The following is a 20577-nucleotide window of genomic DNA, read 5'->3' on the forward strand; positions in this document are numbered from 1 at the left end:
GGGAGGCTCCCAGTTCCCATCCTTAATATTTACCTAAACTTACACTCAGATTGTTTTATACATATCTAAAACAAGTTCTAGATATATAGCCCTTCTAAAGAAGTACAGTGGGTCCTTGTTATCTGCTGGGGTTTGGTTCTAGGACACCTCCCCCCCCCTCCCATGGATAACAAAATCCATGAATGCTCAGGTTCCATTAAATACAATGGCATAAGAAAATTGTGTCTCTTATACAAGATTGTAAAATCAAGGTTTGCTATTTGGAATTTATACTTTTTTGGAATATTTTCAAGCTGTGGATGCTTGAATCCATGGATAAAAAAATCCGTGGATAAGGAGGGCCAATTGTAATATTTTAGAGTGGGATTTGGAAAGTTGAAGTATTAATTGCTGTTACTAAATAGTGAGTCCCTCTGCACTTTTTTTGCATCTCACATATTTACATGATTTACTACTATTGACCAGCTAATTTTGGCATGGCATATAGACTTGACACCCTATCCTGTGTACCTTTTAGATTTTTGGAAGATCTCCATAAAATATGACACACGTATTTTGGAAGTTTTTATTAAGTCATCCATTGTGGGTAAACCTTCCATAGCCAGTGAGATCCAGTTTAGGTGAATTATAGAAATAATTGTGTAGCTCTTACTTTATCTAATTTCAATGCAATTTTAATAAATAATACGGTCAATTGTGATGATGAATGATTATGACAACATACCAGTTTTTCAGAGATATCTTGTGCTGCAGTACCAAACATTTGCTAGAGAGTAAGCTCCATTAAACACAGTGGGACAAATTCTGGATCAACGTGCAAAGCATTGCAGTTGTCTTTATAATATGCAAATAACATGTTGAAAAACAGTAATGCGGTGAGATTTTACAATCTTGACTTTAAGAGTGCTTTTCAAATCTGAAGTCCCCTGACTATATTTTGTGTATTGGTGCATGTCTGGAAAAACTCAAGAAGGTGGAGGTGGCATGGAACCTAGAACCTGTGTATGACTATTTGTCCAAAGTAAAATCTATAGAGGAGTGTTTAGCTCATTTTTCTCTTAAAGACTGACTAATTAGTATTAACCAGTAAAAACAAACTTACAAATATGCTGGTCCACCTAAGTAAAATCAGCTAAAATATAAAAGTGCATATAAACAGGCAGTACCCCACACACCAAGATGCAGGGACCTATTTTCTAGCACCCTGTTTTCAACATTTAACAATAAGTCTGGTCCTGTGTAATTTGTCTGCGTGTAGCAATGATAGCTGCACAGAATCAAGCCATGATCTCAGTTATTTGAGAGTCTACATCCTCAAGGAGTAATATCAAGTAATGAGCAGCTGGTCTTTCTGGGAATTTTTGTAAAACTGGGTAAATTAAAGATTGGCAGTATATCACAGTGTGTGCCCATTTCCCCCAATGAATCAGAGCTTTCCCCTCCGTTCCACTTTAACTTCCATTTTTGAAATTCTGCAATAAGACATGCAGCAGAAAGAGACAACCTGTAGTCATTTCTAGAACTGTAGTACATTTGGGGGGGGGGTTACAGCTGGTATCACAAACAAGAAAATCTCTGGAGGGGGGTTGTTCTGAATCACATATGGAGGATTGTCCACTGAATTCTTTGTAAATTCTTTGCATATGTTTGAAACCTAGCTTGAAGAGGAGTTAAAAACAAGGTTTCTCCCATAGTTTGGACCAATATATGGCATTTATTCTTTATTTTTTATTACTGACACTAAAACAAGGTACTTATTATCCACGCCAAACAGGCCTAAAATGTGCATAGTTGTTATTGAAAAATAAACACAGTTCTGCTTTCGAGAGCTGCATATTTTGTAACGACAAGTTATAGCTACAGGTAAGATGTATTGCGCATGAACTATAGACACATTGACTTTGACAGTATTTACAATTATCCATATATAAATTATTTGCTAATTTCTGCCTTTTCTTCATCTAAGGCCTGTCCATCTGGATCTCATTTCTTAAACCTCTGCTTCCAAACATTTCACAGGTGGGCCAGGCTTGGGCTGAGGTTCTTCTGCCTTTTTTCCATTCTTTGGTTCCTGCTCAGGAGTTTTGCCACTTGTCTTTGTTTCTTTGATATTCTTGGTTTCAATTTCTTCTTTCTTCTCTTTCTTTTTAGAAAAAGGAAATGTTTTCGTGTATCTTTGAGCAAATTGGAAAGTAAATTTGATTAGAAAGCACTGCAATTTATAAACATATATTCTGGAAAACTAATAGGAGAGAAAATACAAATTAATGCCAGCTCTAATGACAGCCACTACATTTTAAAACATAACATTTAGAAACACCATCCCAAAATCTGGTGGTGAACACTCTCTTCAGTGCAGTACTATTAAAGTTGAAGCGCAGATGCTGTGGATGGTGGAGCCTAGCAGTGGTTCCTGTTCTCTGGAATGGGCTACCTGATGAAAACTGAATGAGCCTAAGTGGACAGAACCACTGCTAATTTAGATTAGCAGTATGGAAACATTTATATGTTTCAGAAACTGCTTGTGAAACCTTAACAATTCTTTATTGTGTTTTCATTGCTTTGTTCCACCCCCATAAAGTTTAATAAGGAATCATTTAATGAGGGATGATTCTGTCATCAGGGTTTAGCCCTTTCTATTTCCCACTCCCCAACCCCAGCCCCTTTCATAAGGAAGCTGCTGCTGTCTTGTGTGGGTGTGTGAAGGTGTTTTTCTGTCCTCAGAACCATACCCATCAGCAAGAACATTTGTTTCAGAGAAGAACTATTGTAAACTGCTTTGGTTTTTTTTTTTTTTTTTTTTTTTGCAAATGCAGAATACAGAAATATTTCTAAAGACAACAAAAATATCCAAGTGGAGAATAGCCATTAGGATATGGGCAACTTTTCTTTCCCATGTCTATATATCTATATATGTAGATGAGAGCCAGCGAGATGTAGCAGTTTGAATTGGACTATGGGGGTATTCCCACTTGGCAGATAAAACAGATTATATTGGCGTGATTCTGATTCGGATTATGTTCCGAGAATAATTCAAATTTTTTCCATCGTTTCCATTACGAAAAGGGGCAAATTACCCTGATTCATTTAGACCCTGTTTTCATTCCCATGTATTTTAAATCGCTGTATTTTAAAGCAGATTAATTTGCTCCCCGTTCCCATTTGTGTCTGCAAGCTGTCAATCAAGCGCGTAGGCTTCAGACGTCACAAGTGTCGTCACCTGATTCGAAACACTTTGACACGGTTTATTTTGCTCTCTGTTCCCATTTCTGTTTTTATTGTTGTTGTTTTTTGGGCAGCCAATGAAAATCAGCTGCAAAGACCCTTCTGTGTCTCCCCAGATTCCGTTAGGGAAAGAGAGAAGAGAAGGCTCTATTTCCCCTCCCCCCAGATCGCTGGGCATCCAGGCTCTCCTATGTCTCTCCCGATTCCCTTTGAGAAAGAGAGAAGAAAAGGCTCTATTTCCCCCTCAGATCGCTGGGCATCCAGGCTCTCCTATGTCTCCCCAGATTCCCTTTGAGAAAGAGAGAAGGAAAGGCTCTAATCACCCTTAATCCCTTTGTCTCCCCCATTGCTCCCTGGGCTGTCTGGGGGGCCATCAATCAGGCATTTACTGCAAAGCCCATCTGCTGCCTGAGGCAGAGGCAAAAAAAAGAAAAAGAAAAGAAAAAATAATAGTTTAAAATGGTGTTCAATGGCTCTCCTCACACATCGGTCTATGAATGTGGAGCAGAGGGGAGGTTGTAGAGGGAGTAATGTGTTTACTGCATTTGGAGCTCAATGTAGCGCGATCACCTTACCCTGCTTCCCACTCCACTGGGGGAAAGGCTATGCGAATGGAAAAAAATGGCACTGGCGATGCAGAAAGAGAACAAAAGGGTGACACTCCCAAGCCAGCCCCTCGAGCGCTGCTCCTCCCATCTCCAGGATCACGAATCAGACACCCTTGTCGTTCCCATTCGGATACAGCAAATCGTACCCCGGGATCAAAAACCTACTGTTTTTTAAAACCGGTTTATAGGCATATAATCTGGATTATACAATATAAATTGAATCAGGTTCCAATATCAATGGGAATGATTCCGGAGCAATGCGGATCAGATTTGGGGTTAAATGGGAACAATACCCCCCCAATTCTCATCCTGATCCGCGTTTAAGTTGAATGGGAACATGGCCTATGACTCTGGAGATCGGGGTTTGAATTCTGGCTCCTCCATGGAAATCCACTGGTGGCACCTTCTCACCCTCAGAGGATGGCAATTGCAAACCCCCTCTGAAGAAACTTGCCAAGAAAACCCCATGATAGGCTCATCTTAGGGTTGCCATAAGTTGGAAATGACTTGAAGGCACTCAACAACAACAACCCTTTCTTTCAGCAGCCCACATGATCCTGGTGAGAGGAAGAGAGTCTTTTTCATTGGGCTGTTGGAAGTGTCTTATACTTATTATGCATTATCTTCCCTTTTCTTGCTATGGAATATTGTTGGGTAAAATTGCTTAATGTAAGTATAATATTTGTTATTGATAATGAGCATTGTTAATTGAACTATTGGTATGTTTACTAGTATGTTCATTTAAAGTAGTGGTATTAAAAATTTGTAATTCATCTACACATTATAATGTAGTATAATGTATTATTACTGTTATTGCATTTGTTTGTTCTGTGAATCACTTTGTGCTCAATGTATTACAGGAAAGATGGTATAGTTTTTTCTGGTATGCAAATACACTAAATAATATGACTGCCCCTTTCACCTTGGTGTCATCTGCAAATTTTATAGCACCCCCCTATATTCATTTCCAAAGCTTTAATTAAAATGTTGAACAGCACAAAAACTAGGGTATGGGGGAGGCCTGTGGTGTTGAAGTGACTTGAGTCCAACTTAAGTTAACTGACCCGAGTCTACGTCACTGACAAGTAGTGCGAAATGAGAAGCCTCAGTCATGTAGACCCCTTGAGCCACACCACACCTATGTGCAGAATATCTTATATGAACAAATGCCTATGCATATGCTTAATTTGCTCTATGTTTTTGCTGCATAAGTGGCATGAATGAAGGAATCTACTTGCTAATCAGGGCATGTGTTTCAATGGAAGCTTGCACAAAGTAAGGTTTATTCCCATGCCACATATGTGTGCTAGTTATACATACCAAGGCACAATGTGAAACAGATATACAATATATCATATTAAATATATAAAGGGATATATATAGTTTTAGCAGAAATGCATTGAAGCAAAAAGTAACAAGTACACTTACTTTTTGATATAGCAGACAGCTAAAACTACTGAAGCTACAAAAAAGATGAGGGCAAGCACAAGAAGAGCAATGGGTACACCTGGAAAGAAAAACAAATCATATGTATCACACACTGAGTTCGAATAATCATGCATCAGGTCTGGTGGTTTACAAAGGCTGGTTGGCATTCATCACTGATTCATGGAAGCCGATTAAAAGTAGTGTTTTTGACTATGAGAAGGATCCAAGTACTGGAAACACTATCCTTCGCTGGATCAGAGAAGTGGATGTAATGTGGACTGAGCCCTAGTGTGAATGCCTTCTCTGCAAGAGATCATGCCATTGGTATCTAGGAGCTGTATCTTACTGCCTTACAGTCTGTTCACTCCCACTTTGCTCCTCTCTTCATGCTAGTGGATAAGCAAACTAGAAAGCTTCAGATAAACATAGTTTCTTGACACAGCTGAACTAGTTAACTGCTTTCAACCAAGCCAGAATTTGAAACCTGCTTTAATACAATTTTACAATTATAGGCTTGAGACAGACGGGCAAGAAGTGGTGTGCTGGCACGGATTCTAGGGTTCAGGAGTGCACAGCCACCGCACGCTCCCAAACCCTAGACCGTATGGACACCGCCATCATGGCAGCCTCCTGTCCCCATGGGGGCTGCCATGATGAAAGCACAATGCAGCGTCTGCACGTCACAGCACTGCTCTTTCATCATTGACGTGCGATAGTGTGCCAATGATGCGCTTGTTGCATTGGCCGCATGCACCTACAAGAACCTGTTTTTTCCGGGTTCTTTTTGGTGTGGAGGGACGCCATGTGGTTTGGCTGCTGCAGTGTCCCTCAGAAGCAAAAACAGGAGACTTCAGCCCACCCTTTTGGGGCGATCTGTTGAGACCCTTAGTTTATTCTGAGAATTAACTATAGTCCTGGCTTTGTCTTTAAATGGAAAATATGCTAAATTTTGGCTGCCTGTTTTGTATACACACTTTTCTGAAGAAAGAAGTGGAAAAAAAAACAACGAACGGACTTCATATGTGACAAGCATTAAATATCTTATGTAACAAATCATGATTCATGAGTTGATATTACTTGTGAATACAGCCACTGAATGTAAGCCACTAAATATAATTGTTAGTCTGCCTTTATTTTTGGTCTTGTTTATTTCTGCAACTGGAGAACAAGAAGAACAACTGTTTCTCTTGACTGTAAAAGAAGTGGCTGGAACCATGACAAATTTTATATCATGATTTTTCAATATAAAGCTATGAAATTATTTATGTAGCTCTGGATCCTCAAACAGAAAAAGAAGTTGACATGCACAAAATGAACCCCAGTGCCATGTATGTAGATCCTCTTTGCAAAGTGTTTACAAAAGTATTTAGCAAGCACAGACCCTTTAAATTCTGAAGTTTGGAGTGGTGGAGGAGCTGTGAGGAATGGAGTGTAAATACTTTGCCATTTAGGCGTGCTTTGCAATAAGAGTCTGCATTTAGTCCATGCCTTTTAGAGTATGCCATCACGTTTGCTCATACTCTCACTTTACCATTTACATCCATGCAGAGGATAACATGGATCCATGCAGAAGACAGCACAATTGAATCAATTTATAACTGTATAACTTATAGAACTTACAAAAATGTTTTCTGGAAACACCATTGTAAGGAAGGGTATCTAGACAGGAGGCAAAGTTGAGCTAATTGAGCATTAACCTGATATTAACCTGTGCAGAAAGTGGGCAAAATCGGCTGCTTTTACTTTTGGGAAAATCCTGAAAGTAAAAAGTGGCTGATTTTGCCCATTTTCTGCTCGTGTTAGTGTCTCCTTATAGCTCAATTAGCCCGACATCATCTGAAAACAATCCCGCTTTTGTGAGATTTTCCCGGATTTAAATTCCGTTTATCCATGGGAGTGGGCACTTCCCTCCCATGTGATAAGGTCCCTAGTCATAAAGAGCCATCTTGTCTGTGGAGGTTAAGAGAATAATGAATAGAATTTTCCATAGCACTTAAAATCTGTAATAGCCAAATTCTTGATAAGTTAAAATTTTGAAGGCTGCATGAGAAGAGATAGATAACATTATTTGTGTAATTCCTTTGGCAAATTGCTGGTTGGGAAGAGAAAACAAACATTTAAATCTTTATTTTGGTGGGTTTTTCAGCATATCTTCTGCTTTTATTTTATAAACTAGCTTAAAGAGGAAGTTTAATAATCATCAACAGAAAGATCAGTATGTACAGAGATCTTGTAGCACTTTTGAGACTAACTGAAAGAAAGAAGCTGGCAGCATGAGCTTTCGTAGACTTAAGTCTACTTCCCCAGATGCATCAACTTTTGTGTAGTGTTTTCCAATATTCAAAGCTCTTCTTGGTGCCTGGGTTTTAAAACCTACAAGAAAGGCTCTGTTTGTCCACACCAAACAGAGGTATGTTTGATGGAGACAAGTCAGAGGGCTCTTCAGCAGGTGCCTGAGACCAGCGATTCCCAAACTTTGATACTCCAGATCTATGGACTACAACTGCCAGGAGCCCCAGCCAGCCTGGCCAACAGTTAGGAATTCTGGAACCTGAAGTCCAAAACATCTGGAGGACCACAGTTTGGGAATCACTGCCCTGGACTATAATGTTGTTCCCAGGAAGATGACGATCACTCCCTCCCTATTGTCCTTCTATGAGCATTTAAAGACATTTTTATTCAGACAGACATTCTGCAACTAATGGAATCTAAATGGAACTTTAAATGTTATAGTGGACTTTAAATGTTACAGTGTTTTTATTAATGTGTTGTTTTGAAATGTTTTAAAGGGTATTTTAAATTTACATGGAGGTGCCAACAATTGGCAAAACTGAAGGAACTTTATTGCAACAACTCACATTTCTCTACACCCATCTGGAAGAGCTGTGTGGCAGAGACAAGAATCAAACTAGGAATGAGAACTATGCCAGTTTTTTTGTCACATGCTAAATTGAGTGAGTTCTTATAAAAAATAAACTTCTCATCCACTCCTTATTCCCAATTTATAGTTCATAATCTTAGCCAATGTACTATGTCAGTTCTTTTTTACTTATTTATTTGAAGTGCAAGACTGGGGGTGCATCTCCACTGTAGAAATAATGCAGTTTGACGCTACTTTAAGTGCTGTTGCTCCATGATATGGAATCCTGGAATCTGTAGTTTTACAAAGTCTGTAGATTTCTCTGCCAAGGAGTGTTGGTGCCTCAAAATACTATACATCTCAGGATTCTGTAGGAAAGAACCATGGCAGTTAAAGTGGTGTCAAACTGCATATTTCTACAGTGTAAAGGCACCCTACATCTCTTGAAACATACCAGGAGATGGAGTGAAGATGACAGTTTCATTTAACAAAAGATAAAGATAAACCCCTAGCTTTACCCTCACTTCAGTTCGTATACCTGATTAAAAAAAGATCAGAATTCACAAGAAGGTACTAAATAAAAATATAGCTTTTACCTCCAAACTGGACACCATCATTTTGAAAGGCAGTTCGTTTGTCAGGTGAAAATATTATTGCCTCCTCAGTTGTTGGTTTTGCTGTTATGATCTCTGTTATGCATATAACACGAAACAACTTCTGAAGAACTTTGGTCTGTGGTGGCTCTGATGTGTGAACAACTGCTGAAGTGTCTTGAGGCAAGACTGTGGAGGTAAAGTTCATCTCCGTTGAAATGTCTAGAGATGCAGCTGTAGCTGTTTCTGGGATGCAGGAATTGATCCATGTATCTGAAAATATAGTAAAAAGCAGGACCATGACATTAAAAAAAAATACATACATAAATGCAATGGAACATTTCCCAAGGGTTGAATTTCACCAGTATAAATCAGGTAATGTGTATTTTTCAATAGCAGTGATGAACCCAATTCATCAGCATCATTCCTTCTTAATAGCAAACTCACATGGTTTGTGCTGACATGGGTTGGGGCAGGAGTGATCAGCTTTAGTGAAAGTCAATTTTTGCCACAGTGGGCCTCACTGGCATGTTCCCAGTGAGCTGGAGGTGATATCACATCACGGCTCATTCCCACTTACATTTAAACCTCTGTGTGATTTGCCTTCGCTCCATGTTGGTAAATCCATTCCAAAAGGCCCATTGTTCCTACTATGAAAGTGGATCTTTTCATTATCCCCTTGTAATCACTTCTTTTTGGGCACAATTGTTGTCTCCACTAGTTTACACTGCTTCAAAATGCATGTCAATTATCTGTGTGTCATCAGTGATGTAAGTGGCAACCTGGGCAGCCTGGCTTAGGATATTTATAGTTGATTCGATTGATTGATTTTGCAACTATGGTACTTGCAATTACTGAGACAAGTAGTTGCAAAACCAAAAAATCAAATCTTCTATCAATTTTTCTAAAATAAAATGATAGAAGATTCAATTGGTTTTGCAACCGCTTGCCTCACTGATTGCAAGTAGTTGCAAAATCAATCAATTGAATCTTCTATAATTTTTTTTTAAACATCATGTGCCCATAGGTCACATCACAAGAAAAAAAGGCAGCACGGGGGTGGGGAATGGTGGATCTACCAAAAACTCAGGAGGGATGGTAAACACCCCTCTGCCATTAGTCCTTCCGCTCCAGAATGATGTGATTCAGATCTGTTGTTCCCACTTGTTGAACACACTTCAGAATTGATTCTTTTCAAAAGAACCGCGAGGAAACTAGTGTCTGGAAAAAAACTGTTGGTTTTTTTGCATTTGCCTTGCTTTATTGCCACAGAAATCAATCAAAGTAGGATTGGAACCAGTTTCAAATGGGAACGATGGTCATATATCAGTGATTTGCTTTAAATCATAGAGGGAACGTGCCCCATTCCTACTTTTCTTTTTGGTCAAAAATTGGTCATTGGTAAATATCAAAGGCGCTCAATCCAAGTGAGCCACCATGTTACTATGTCATTTATGTGGGCTGCAAAAAGAGGATTGGGGACACTCTCCCCCATGAATGACTTAAGTGAACTGAGAACTTTTTAAAAAAAATCTAAGGGGATGATTCTCTAGTTGGTCCCCAAAAGTCTAATGAGAGCTAAGCATGCTCAGATGCCATTAAATATGGAATGCCCATTTGGGACAAAATCATTGTTCTGGCGTTGTTTTCTGCTTTTTCAAATTATAAGAGAAAATTTGGGGAGGAGTGATTTTCTTTGGAAGCACAGCATGGACAAAAATGATTAAATCTCCCAACTTCTCACAGGCAACCCAAATATCCTTCATCTATCCCCTCCTCAGATTACCATTTAAATAAAGCAAATATGTACTGCTTATACATAAATAGCATCATATCTAAGTTGACCCTAAGGCATATAAAAATAATAATTCAGAGTAATTCATGATATTGGAAGAAAGGAAAAAACCCTCCAAGGAAATAAGCCATGCCTATGGTGGTGCTGTTCAAAGGAAACAAGACCCATTGTAAAAGCATGTGGTATTTCACAGGTGGCGTGCTTAGAGTATGACAGATGCAGAAAGAGAACTAGGCTCCAAATAGCATCCCAAAAAGTAATTCCTTATTTTTAAGAGCAAATACATATGTTTTACACAGCTTGAAAGCCATTCTCATACCAGAATGACCAGCTGAATACATTGTAATAATGGAAGGAAATGACCTCTGTGCCATTCTTAATGTGAATCTCTGGAGGGAACTTGATGACGCATTTTCATTGACTGGATAGGATGCTGAATGAGTAATATTACTTTCTCCATCACAGACAATAAGAAGGAAAGACAAATATTAAATTGTATTCAGGCCAAATATATTTTCTTTCAAGACTCTTAGGGGATAAATCTAGTGATAAACATGCTGGTATTCATCATAATTACATTCCTTAGTAATATGCAAATCATTTGACTTAAAGTACTGAGCTAAAAAAATAAATAGGAGCATTATAATTTTGGATATGTGCAAAGGAGTTAGTATGATGTGACCATTTTTTTCATAAGCCAATTGTTCTTTTGTTTAGGATATAGACATCCTTTATGAAAATGACATTTGCAATGTATAAATGTTGCATTTTTCTCCAGGGCCTAGTGCTTAATATTTTGTCATTTACTAGGGTTCCTGTTCTACATACTGAGGTGCTCGACAGACCAGCAGTTTATGACGGCCTGCATGTGCGGTAGGACTGTGGTAGGGCTGAGAGTTCAAACGCTCCAAGCCCTTCTTTCTCCACTGGGGCACCATCATGGCACGTGTCCGTCCAGACAGTGCGCGCTATGATGACGTCTGTGCGGCGCAGTGCCCAAACAGCGCTCTGCGGAAGGGGTGTCATCATGGCACACGAGCACGCCTGTGGCTCCCCTTCTGGGACACAAAAGGAACCTGCTAGGAAGTGGGGATTTTTTGGTCCTTCTGGAGACTGTCTGGTTGCCATGGCCTCCATCTGGGCCTCAAAGGGGTGGCATTGAGCCACCCGTCTGTAGTGGCCCTGATTCTACAGACTAATACAACTATATCTTTGAGTTCTAGGACTTCTGTTTTGAGTGTTGTATGCAACAAAGTTTTATAAGCAGTGGTGTAGTGAAGCAAAGGAATGGGATTTACTGAATGACAGAGATGACATCATCTGCCATCCTTATCAGGCTGCTGTGCTGATTCTGAATTTAGCTCCAGTCTTCACAGCAGATAAAATGGATTTTTGCATTGTTGTGAGGTGAAGCATTTCAAAGTAGTTTAGTCTTAAATGGGCAATTAAGCCCCATTAGATTAACAAAAGATATGCTTTTTGTGGCAAGGAGAACTTATAACACTATTTTGTGAATATGGATTGACATGACTACACACATTTTCTACTCTTCTTGAATGGTGGGGCTGTGGTGATGATCATGATGAAAGAATGTACTTGAAAATGTTTTACTGCACAACTATGTGCAATGTCAGAGGAAACTATGAGCGTTTACATTTATTCCAATTGTCATAAAATCATAGAACTGGAAACTATCCTGATTACAAACCAGCCTCTTTCTCACGTTCCATACATACTCCATACACACAGACCAAAGTTTTCTTTCTAGGGTTTTGTCTTCTGGGAATTGTCTGGGAATACCTTCCAGTTATCACCTTTTGCATATACCTTCCTGGAAAGGGGAAAGAGGACTCTCTGTCCATGCATGTTAGGTATGCCATGATTCAAGTGTCAAAATATAGTTGCTAGTTTCCAAGGCCAAACTGGTCTTGCCATCTCATTTCAATATCCAATGGCTATGTCTTTGTCCACAAACAACCATTGTTAAAACTGGAGTTTCTACTTCATTTCCATACCCTAAGAATTTTGAATTTGAATTTACATTCTGACATACCTATGGCATATATATCTGTCTGTCCCTGGCTTCCACTCCACGAAAAGCTTATGAGGAAGTATCTCTTAGAATCATAGAATCATAGACTTGGAAGAGACCTTAAGGGCCATCCAGTCCAAACCCCTACCATGCAGGAACTCTCAATCAAAGCATCCCTGATAGATGGCCATCCAGCCTCTGTTTAAAGACCTCCAAAGAAGGAGACTCCACTACTCTCTGAGGGAGTGTATTCCACTGTCGAACAGCCCTTGCGGTCAGGAAGTTCTTCCTAATGTTTAAGTGGAATCTCTTTTCCTGTAGCTTACGTCCATTGTTCTGGGCCCTGTTCTCTGGCTTCATCCTCAATGTGATACCCTTCAAATACTTAAACAGGGCTATCATATCACCTCTCAACTGACTCTTCTCCAGGCTAAACATAACCAGCTTCCAAAGGGTCTGTACATACCACTGCCGGAGCAACCAAACAGGGTGGTAATGCTGTGCAGCAAAAAAGGAGCTGCTGAGAGCTGCTCCTTTTTGCAGTGCAATAAAGGCTGCATTGCCCTTATGATGCCGCTTCCTCCCAGAGGCGTGTAGGTACTCCGGTGCCCTTATGTCATGAGGCTGCGCCTTGTATGGACAGGGCCACAGCCTTGTGATGGAATGGCGCCGATATTAGGGCTCGGAGCATATAGATGCTGTGCCATAGCGAGCCCTAATTTTGGCGTCAGGGCATCACAAAGCGCCCGTGTGTACCGCCCCTAAGACTCTCCTTAATGGGGCATGGTCTCCAGACCCTTACCATTTTGGTTGCCCTCCTCTGGACATGCTCCAGCTTGTCAACATCCTTTTTGAATTTTTGTGCCCAGAACTGGACACAGTATTCCAGTATCAAAGTAGAATAGAGTGGCACTATTATTTCCCTTGATCTATTCTAGACATTGTACTTCTGTTGATGTAGTCTAGAATGACATGGGCCTTTTTAGCTGCTGCATCATACTGTTGACTCATGTTCAACCTATGGTCTACTAGGATTCCTAGATCCCTGTCTTGTTAAACCAGGTGTCCCCCATCCCCACTTCATTTTTTCTGCCTAAATGCAGTACCTTACATTTATTCCTGTTGAAATTCATTTTGTTAGTTTTAGCCCAGTTTTCTAGTCTCTTAAAGTCATTTTGAATTTTGAACCTCTCCTCTAGGGGTATTAGCTATTCCTCCTAATTTGGTGTCATCTGGAAATTTGAAAAGCATTTCCCCTATTCTTTCATGATAGAGATGCTTAATAGCACTGGGCCAAGGACAGAACCCTTTGGCACCCCACTGGTCACATCTCTCCAGGATGAAGAGGATCCATTGCTGAGCACCCTTTGGGTTCAGCCAGTCAGCCAATTACAAATCCACCTAACAGTTACATTGTCTAGCCCACATTTTACTAGCTTGTTTGCAAGAATATCATGCGGGACCTTGTCAAAGACCTTGCTGAAATCAACATATGCTGTATCCACAGAATTCCCTTCATCTAACAAGCTGGTAATTTGATTTTTAAAAAAGAGAGATCAGATTAGTCTGGCATGACTTGTTTCTCAGAAACCTGTGTTGACTTGTGATTATGGCATTCACTTCTAATGTTCACAGACTCTCTGTTTAAGGATCTGCTCATCACACTTACCTGAAGAATTATAACAGTAAGCAAAGGCTTTCCTGTTTGTTGAGAGTCTCCAGAGGGCTACTCCTGTTTTATTTTTACCACAGTTTTCATTTGGAGTTATCCGAGAAATGACAGCATATTTTTCTGCCACCCAGCCAAACCTACAACAAAAAGTAAAAGTTTTCTGTAATGTAACATTATGAACAACCAGTTGTGTGCTGCATACAAACACAAACTTTGGTTCATAGAATTTTACTGCAGACCAATGGATAGTTGTATTTTTCTGTATGAGACCAAACTTCGTTGCTGATCCTGAAGTTCATTAAACAAGTTTTGGAGGTCACTTTCTTTTAAACTACTTTGAATTATTGTGACAGTGGGAAATGCAGTCAAATTTGTGTGATAAATGTGCCTGTAAAAAGTATAGTTTATCTCCTAAAGGTAGACTATAGAAGATAGTCTATGCTGTCTGCTGTGACATCTTTTTAGACACTTTTTTAGATTGGCAGTTTCGTGATCTTCAAATTCGTGATCTTCAATTTCTGTCAGTTCTAGTTTAACAGATAAAATAATGTTTGGTAGCAAACTTTTTTAAAAAAAGTAAAATGAACTGCTAGTTGAAGATCCTGGTCTGCACCACTATGCGTGAAAATTTAAAGGAAATTTGCTTTAGTGAAACAAACACATGTAAGTTGAAGCAGTGTTCTAAAAAGGAAACAGTTGAAACAACAGACAATGTGCATTGTACTCTTCTCTAGTAGGTAGCCAAGAGAAGAGATACCATTGTGTTTTGAAGGAGGATTTTATTATTATTATTTTGTGTGTGTATGCGTGTGTGTGTGTGTGTGTATCCTGCCTTTCCCCCAAATATAGGGACTCAAGGCAGCCCTTACAGACAATCAATATGTATATTTGTTTAGAAATAAATCCTTTTTGTATGTCTGCAGATTAAACAATTAAATGTTGAGTACAGACAAGGAAGGGTGTATCACAGAATATATAAGAGAGCATTTTGGCATAGCATATTATGGAAAAAGATGTCAAAAATTTGTAAATCAACAAAGGAGTTTTGGGCTTCTGAGTGTCAAATAGCAACCTGCCATACAATTTAGTACATCTCTTCAGAAACAGAGGGCAGTTTCCAAAGGAATAGATGAGATTGTATAACAGGATCATGCTTAAAGAGGAGTCAGGGAAGTCACACATTTCACTAAGCTTGCTCAGGCCCAGAGTGCATCTGAGTGTGTACAGGTTGAGTATCCTTTATCCAGAATTCCAAAATCCAAAATTCTCCAAAATCCAAAATTGTCCATGTGGCTCAGTGAGACAGTGACACCTTTGCTTTATGAGGTTCAGTGTACACAAACTTTGTTTCATGCACAAAATTATTTAAAAATATTATGTATAAAATTACCTTGAGGCTATATGTTTAAGATGTGTATGAAATATAAATGAATTTCACGTTTAGACTTGGGTTCCATCTCCAAGACATCTCATTATGCATATGTAAATATTCCAAAATCCAGGAAAATCCAAAATCTAAAACACTTCTTGTCTCAAGCATTTTGGATAAGGGAAACTCAACCTGTACTTTATAAAAAGAGTAAGACTAAGGAGGTGGCCTTTAGTAATTGCATGATTTTAATCTTGATCTCTTCATAGATGGTAATAATGGCATTTTTCAAAGATTATTCTGTATAAGAAAGAATTGTGCCAGACAATAATATTTATGACATTTCATTCTGTGCCTTGACTAGTAGAAGAGTAGTTCACGGAAGGTATCTCAGGGACGGCCCCTTCAGCCACAGCCATTAAGTAGGAGCTTCTCACCCTCTATGTAGCATTTTCAAGGTGCTGAACAGGGGAAGAGGAGGGGGTGAGAAGAAACCTTCTGCCAACTGAGCTTGCGTGCTGACAGAAAAGATTGAAATATTTTCCGTACCTGCAGGTTTCAAAGCCATGCTTCCAAGCTTTTTCTACATCAGAGTTATGTGCTAGTGTTAAGTCTAGCTGCCTGCATACTGCCTGTGCTTCAGTGAAGTTGAAAAGAGGTTGATTCTTATATGAAACAAGAGTAATTCCAGCAATCCGGCACTTTGCGATGTAAATATCTGAATGCAGGAGGGAAAAAACGTTATTACATAAAGAGGGTAATACTATATGCTTGGAAGGTGGATTAGATTATGAAAGAATTATGGTTGAAGATCTTTAGCATTTCAGGAGGAGATTTTATTTATATCCCAAATGAGAGCTTCTGAAAACGATGGTATCTGAGATTGAACTTGGAAAAAACTAGTACAGTGTAACCATTAGAGTGTAACCATTAGAGTGCTAGGCAAGGGTCAGGGAGAGCTGAGTAGCCTTGGGCTAGTCATTGTATCTCAGTGTAATCTACCACATAGCCTAGTTTAATGGTGTGGGATAGGACTGTGGTCACTGTCATGAGCCCTTTGAAGAGAAAGGCATACTATAACTCAGGGGTAGGCAACCTGCGGCCCGGCGAGGCCTTGGGACCGGCCCCAGCCCGGTCCTGCCGCCGATTGCCGCCGGGGCCTTTGGGGGCAATTCTCTATAGAAGCCTCAGAAACATGCATTTAAATTAACATTTTTTAAAAAAAATCAGCAAATTTTTTTCACGTGTTCTCCATTTTTTTAAAAAAAAAGTATCTTCCATTTGAAAATTTTGCCCTACATTTGTCCTGGTTTATTTATATATTTAATTGTTTTAAAAATTATTTAATTATTTATTTTTTGGCTTCGGCCCCCCAGTTGTCTGAGGGACAGCAACCCGGCCCCCGGCTCAAAAAGGTTGCCTACCCCTGCTATAACTAGTAGTTAAACTTCAGGTATTGAAAGCATGTACAGTATGTTACTATTCAACTATAGTTTCTTTCCTGCAGAATCTGTAGAGTCATAGAACTAGAAAGGATTTCACTATTATTTATTTATTTATAAACATTTATATTCAACTTAGATCTGAGATTTCAAAACAGCATACAATAATGAACAACAATGACAATAAACTTGCAAATAGATCACATGCTGGACCACATATTATAGGAAGGACTTGCAAAAATAAGTGTGTTTCAACATACATCTAAAACTACAACTTGTCTGAGCATGTCATATTTCTAAGGAAAGGGTATTCCATAGAGCAGGTGCCATCACACAACATGTTATGCTCTATAGTATGAACCTCAGTGGTGTGTGGCATTGTCAGTGGGTTCCTTTCTAGATGGTCTCAAAAACCAAATGGGTCTATAATGTAAAAGGCAATCACTTAGGAAAGCAGTTGCTTAGGGCAGTGTATTCTAACCCTCTGCCAAAGTCATTGCTAGAACATCCTTTATAGGTGGTCATCCAGTTTCTGCTTAAAAAGCTCTAAGTAGAGAGAATCTGCCACGTTTTGAGGTTGTCTTTTCCACTACACTTGGGCTTCTCTTCAGATTGTATAAATCTCTTCCACTGTACCAAAGGCTATATGATTTCTCTGAAGATGTCAGCCACAGATCTGGTGAATTAACTCAGGAATTAACTCTTCTAGAACATGGCCACATAGCCCGAAAAACTCACAAAAAGCTATATGATCAGTTATTAAAGGTAAAGGTAGTTCCTTGACATGAATGTCTAGTCATAACTGACTGTAGGGGCAGTGCTCATCTCCGTTTCTAAGCTGAAGAGCCAGCATTGTCTGAGGACTGCTCTGGTGGTCATGTGGCCAGCATGACCGCACCGAACGCTGTTACCTTCTCACTGAGAAGTGGTACCTATGTATCTACTTGCATTTGCATGCTTTTGAACTGCTAGGTTGGCAGAAACTGGGACTAGTGACAGGAGCTCACCCCATCATGCAGCACTCCAGCCTCGAACTGCCAACCTTCTGATCTTCCAATCATCAGAATTGGCATCTTAGCCACTAAGCCACTGCATCAGTTCCTTAGAAAAAGGGAAATGCTTTTCACAATGTTTGTCTACACCAGGGCAGGGGATAATGCAGAATGTGGGCCACGTGTGACCTTCCTCATGTCCTTTAATGCCCCCAGAGCTATTCTAGGCCTTTAACAACAGGAGGTGATCAAGGTCTAAAATAGCCCATGTGGCATAATTGGTTCTATGCCTCTCACGGGCATTGGGGGGGCATTTTTAAACTGGGGGTGGAGACGCAGTGGTAGCTATGCCTCCATGGTCCCTTGGGGGGCATGGTAGCCCCCTAACATTCAGCAGTTGTTTAATCATGGTCTGAGTTACAATTTCTTGTAACCATAACCCTATTACCCACTGGTAAGGGTCCTGCCCTCTAGAGCAACATTTAAAAAGGACTAATAATAATAATAATAATAATAACAACAACAACAACAACAATAATAATAATAATAATAATAATATTTATTTATATACCGCCCTATGGCAAACCAATCCGGACATTGTGTGAAATAGCTCTTCTAGTATTTCAGATGGCTAGTATACAGTTTCTTCTCCAAGCCTGGCATACTCAGCTCCTCACCTTTCTTGATAGGACATGATCTTCAAACAACACTCATTATATTCTTCATTCCCCTCTCCACACACTCAGTTTTGTCAATACCCTTTTTAAAGTGCAGTTCCCAGAACTGGGCATAGCATTTCAGATCAGGTACCATTAAAGCAGAATAAAGTAGAGCTATATTTTAGCCATTTTAGCTAATATACAATTGATTCTTCTTGTCTAAATATTTAAATTCATTTTCTTAATTTTGACTAAGTTCCCCTAAGTCTAGATCATCTTGAATTCTTGAATAGATCATTTTCTGTTTCTTTCATCTAAGGGCCTTATCGCATTACAAAACAAACCCAGAATGTGGCAGTAGAGAAGCACCTTTCTGTTTACTTCTCCATATGGCACTGAAGCACCTTCGTTCTCTTCAGGTCATAAAGCCGTCCCCTTTGTCATGCTGGAAAAATCCGTTTGGCAAAAAGGATGGTTTTCTGACCCTCTCCTACCCTTTTACAATCTGAAGAGAATGAAAGTGCTTTGACAACATGTGGAGAAGCAAGCAGAAAGACACTTCTCTGTCACTGTGTGTTTGGTTTGGTTTGGTTTGTAATGTGCTAAGGCCCTATGTGTTGAACAGCACTGGTACATGCCAAAATCAAGTGGCATACCACCTACAACTTCTCTGCATGCTGACAAATATTCGTTCATAATAATTAGTTTACAGGGATAGTTCATTAACCAGCTACACATAAATTTAAAAGTAGTATTATTGACTCTAACCATATTTATTAGTCTGGCAATAAGACTATTATGGGCAAATTCTTTTGAAAGCCTTGCTGAAGTCAAGATGATGATGATGATGATAATAATAATAATAATAATAATAATAATAATAATATATTTATTGCCCGCCCAATCACAAGGAATCCAGGTGGGTTACAACAGTAAAAATAAAGATAATAAAATAAAATACAATAAATAAATAAATAAAATACAATAAAATTAAAGAGAGCGAAGTGAGTACATTCACAGTTAGGCCTGATGGAAGTTAGGCCTCTCTTTTTCATTCCCTCCCAGGTCTGATGATGATGTCATGGAGGGAGGGCTCTTCTTCTTGAGGCAAGGATTTTATTTTAATTAATTTTAATTTAATTTAATTTAAGGATTTGGATTCTTCGATCATGGGCTGCGGTTCCATGAGGAGGGACTTCTTGCAACGGACGGGTTGCATCTCACGCCAGTTGGAAGAAATGTTTTTGCCAACAGTCTCAAGAACTTGATCAGGAGGGCTTTAAACTGAATTACATGGGGAATTGAGACAATATTAAAGAAGGCGAAAGGGATGGCAAAAATAGTCAAACTGACATAGAATCATAGAGTCATAGAATCATAGAATCATAGAGTTGGAAGAGACCGCAAGGGCCATCCAGTCCAACTCCCTGCCATGCAGGAAATCCAAATCAAAGCATCCCCAACAGATGGCCATCCAGCCTATGTTTAAAGACCTCCAAGGAAGAAGACTCCACCACACTCCGAGGGAGTGCATTCCCCTGTCGAACAGCCCTAACTGTCAGGAAGTTCCTCCTAATGTTCAGGTGGAATCTCTTTTCCTGTAGCTTGCATCCATTGTTCCGGGTCCTGTTCTCTGGAGCAGCAGAAAACAAGCTTGCTCCCTCCTCAATATGACATCCTTTCACATATTTAAACAGGGCTATCATATCACCTCTTAATCTTCTCTTCTCCAGGCTAAACATCCCCAGCTCTCTGAGTCGCTCCTCATAGAGCAAGGTTTCCAAACCTTTCACCATTTTAGTCGCCCTCCTTTGGACACGCTCCAGTTTCTCAATGTCCTTTTTTGAATTGTGGTGCCCAGAATTGGACACAATATTCCAGGTGGGGCCTGACCAGAGCAGA

General features: G+C 39.6%; 1 protein-coding gene across 1 annotated transcript in view; it reads right to left on the reverse strand.

Annotated features, from left to right (window-relative positions):
* Positions 1-551: 551 nt before the first annotated feature.
* LYVE1 (lymphatic vessel endothelial hyaluronan receptor 1) overlaps positions 552-20577 on the reverse strand; it is a 31770-nt gene continuing 11744 nt past the window's right edge. Inside the window, exons 2-6 of the mRNA XM_042462015.1 lie at positions 16132-16300; positions 14211-14350; positions 8718-8987; positions 5262-5340; positions 552-2174 (exon numbers count right to left, since the gene is read on the reverse strand). Coding sequence (XP_042317949.1) covers positions 1991-2174; positions 5262-5340; positions 8718-8987; positions 14211-14350; positions 16132-16300 — 842 coding nt within the window. The 3' untranslated portion in view covers positions 552-1990. The remainder of the gene's footprint in view (positions 2175-5261; positions 5341-8717; positions 8988-14210; positions 14351-16131; positions 16301-20577) is intronic.

This window comes from Sceloporus undulatus, chromosome 1 (genome assembly GCF_019175285.1).
Source record: "Sceloporus undulatus isolate JIND9_A2432 ecotype Alabama chromosome 1, SceUnd_v1.1, whole genome shotgun sequence".
Lineage (NCBI taxonomy): Eukaryota > Metazoa > Chordata > Lepidosauria > Squamata > Phrynosomatidae > Sceloporus > Sceloporus undulatus.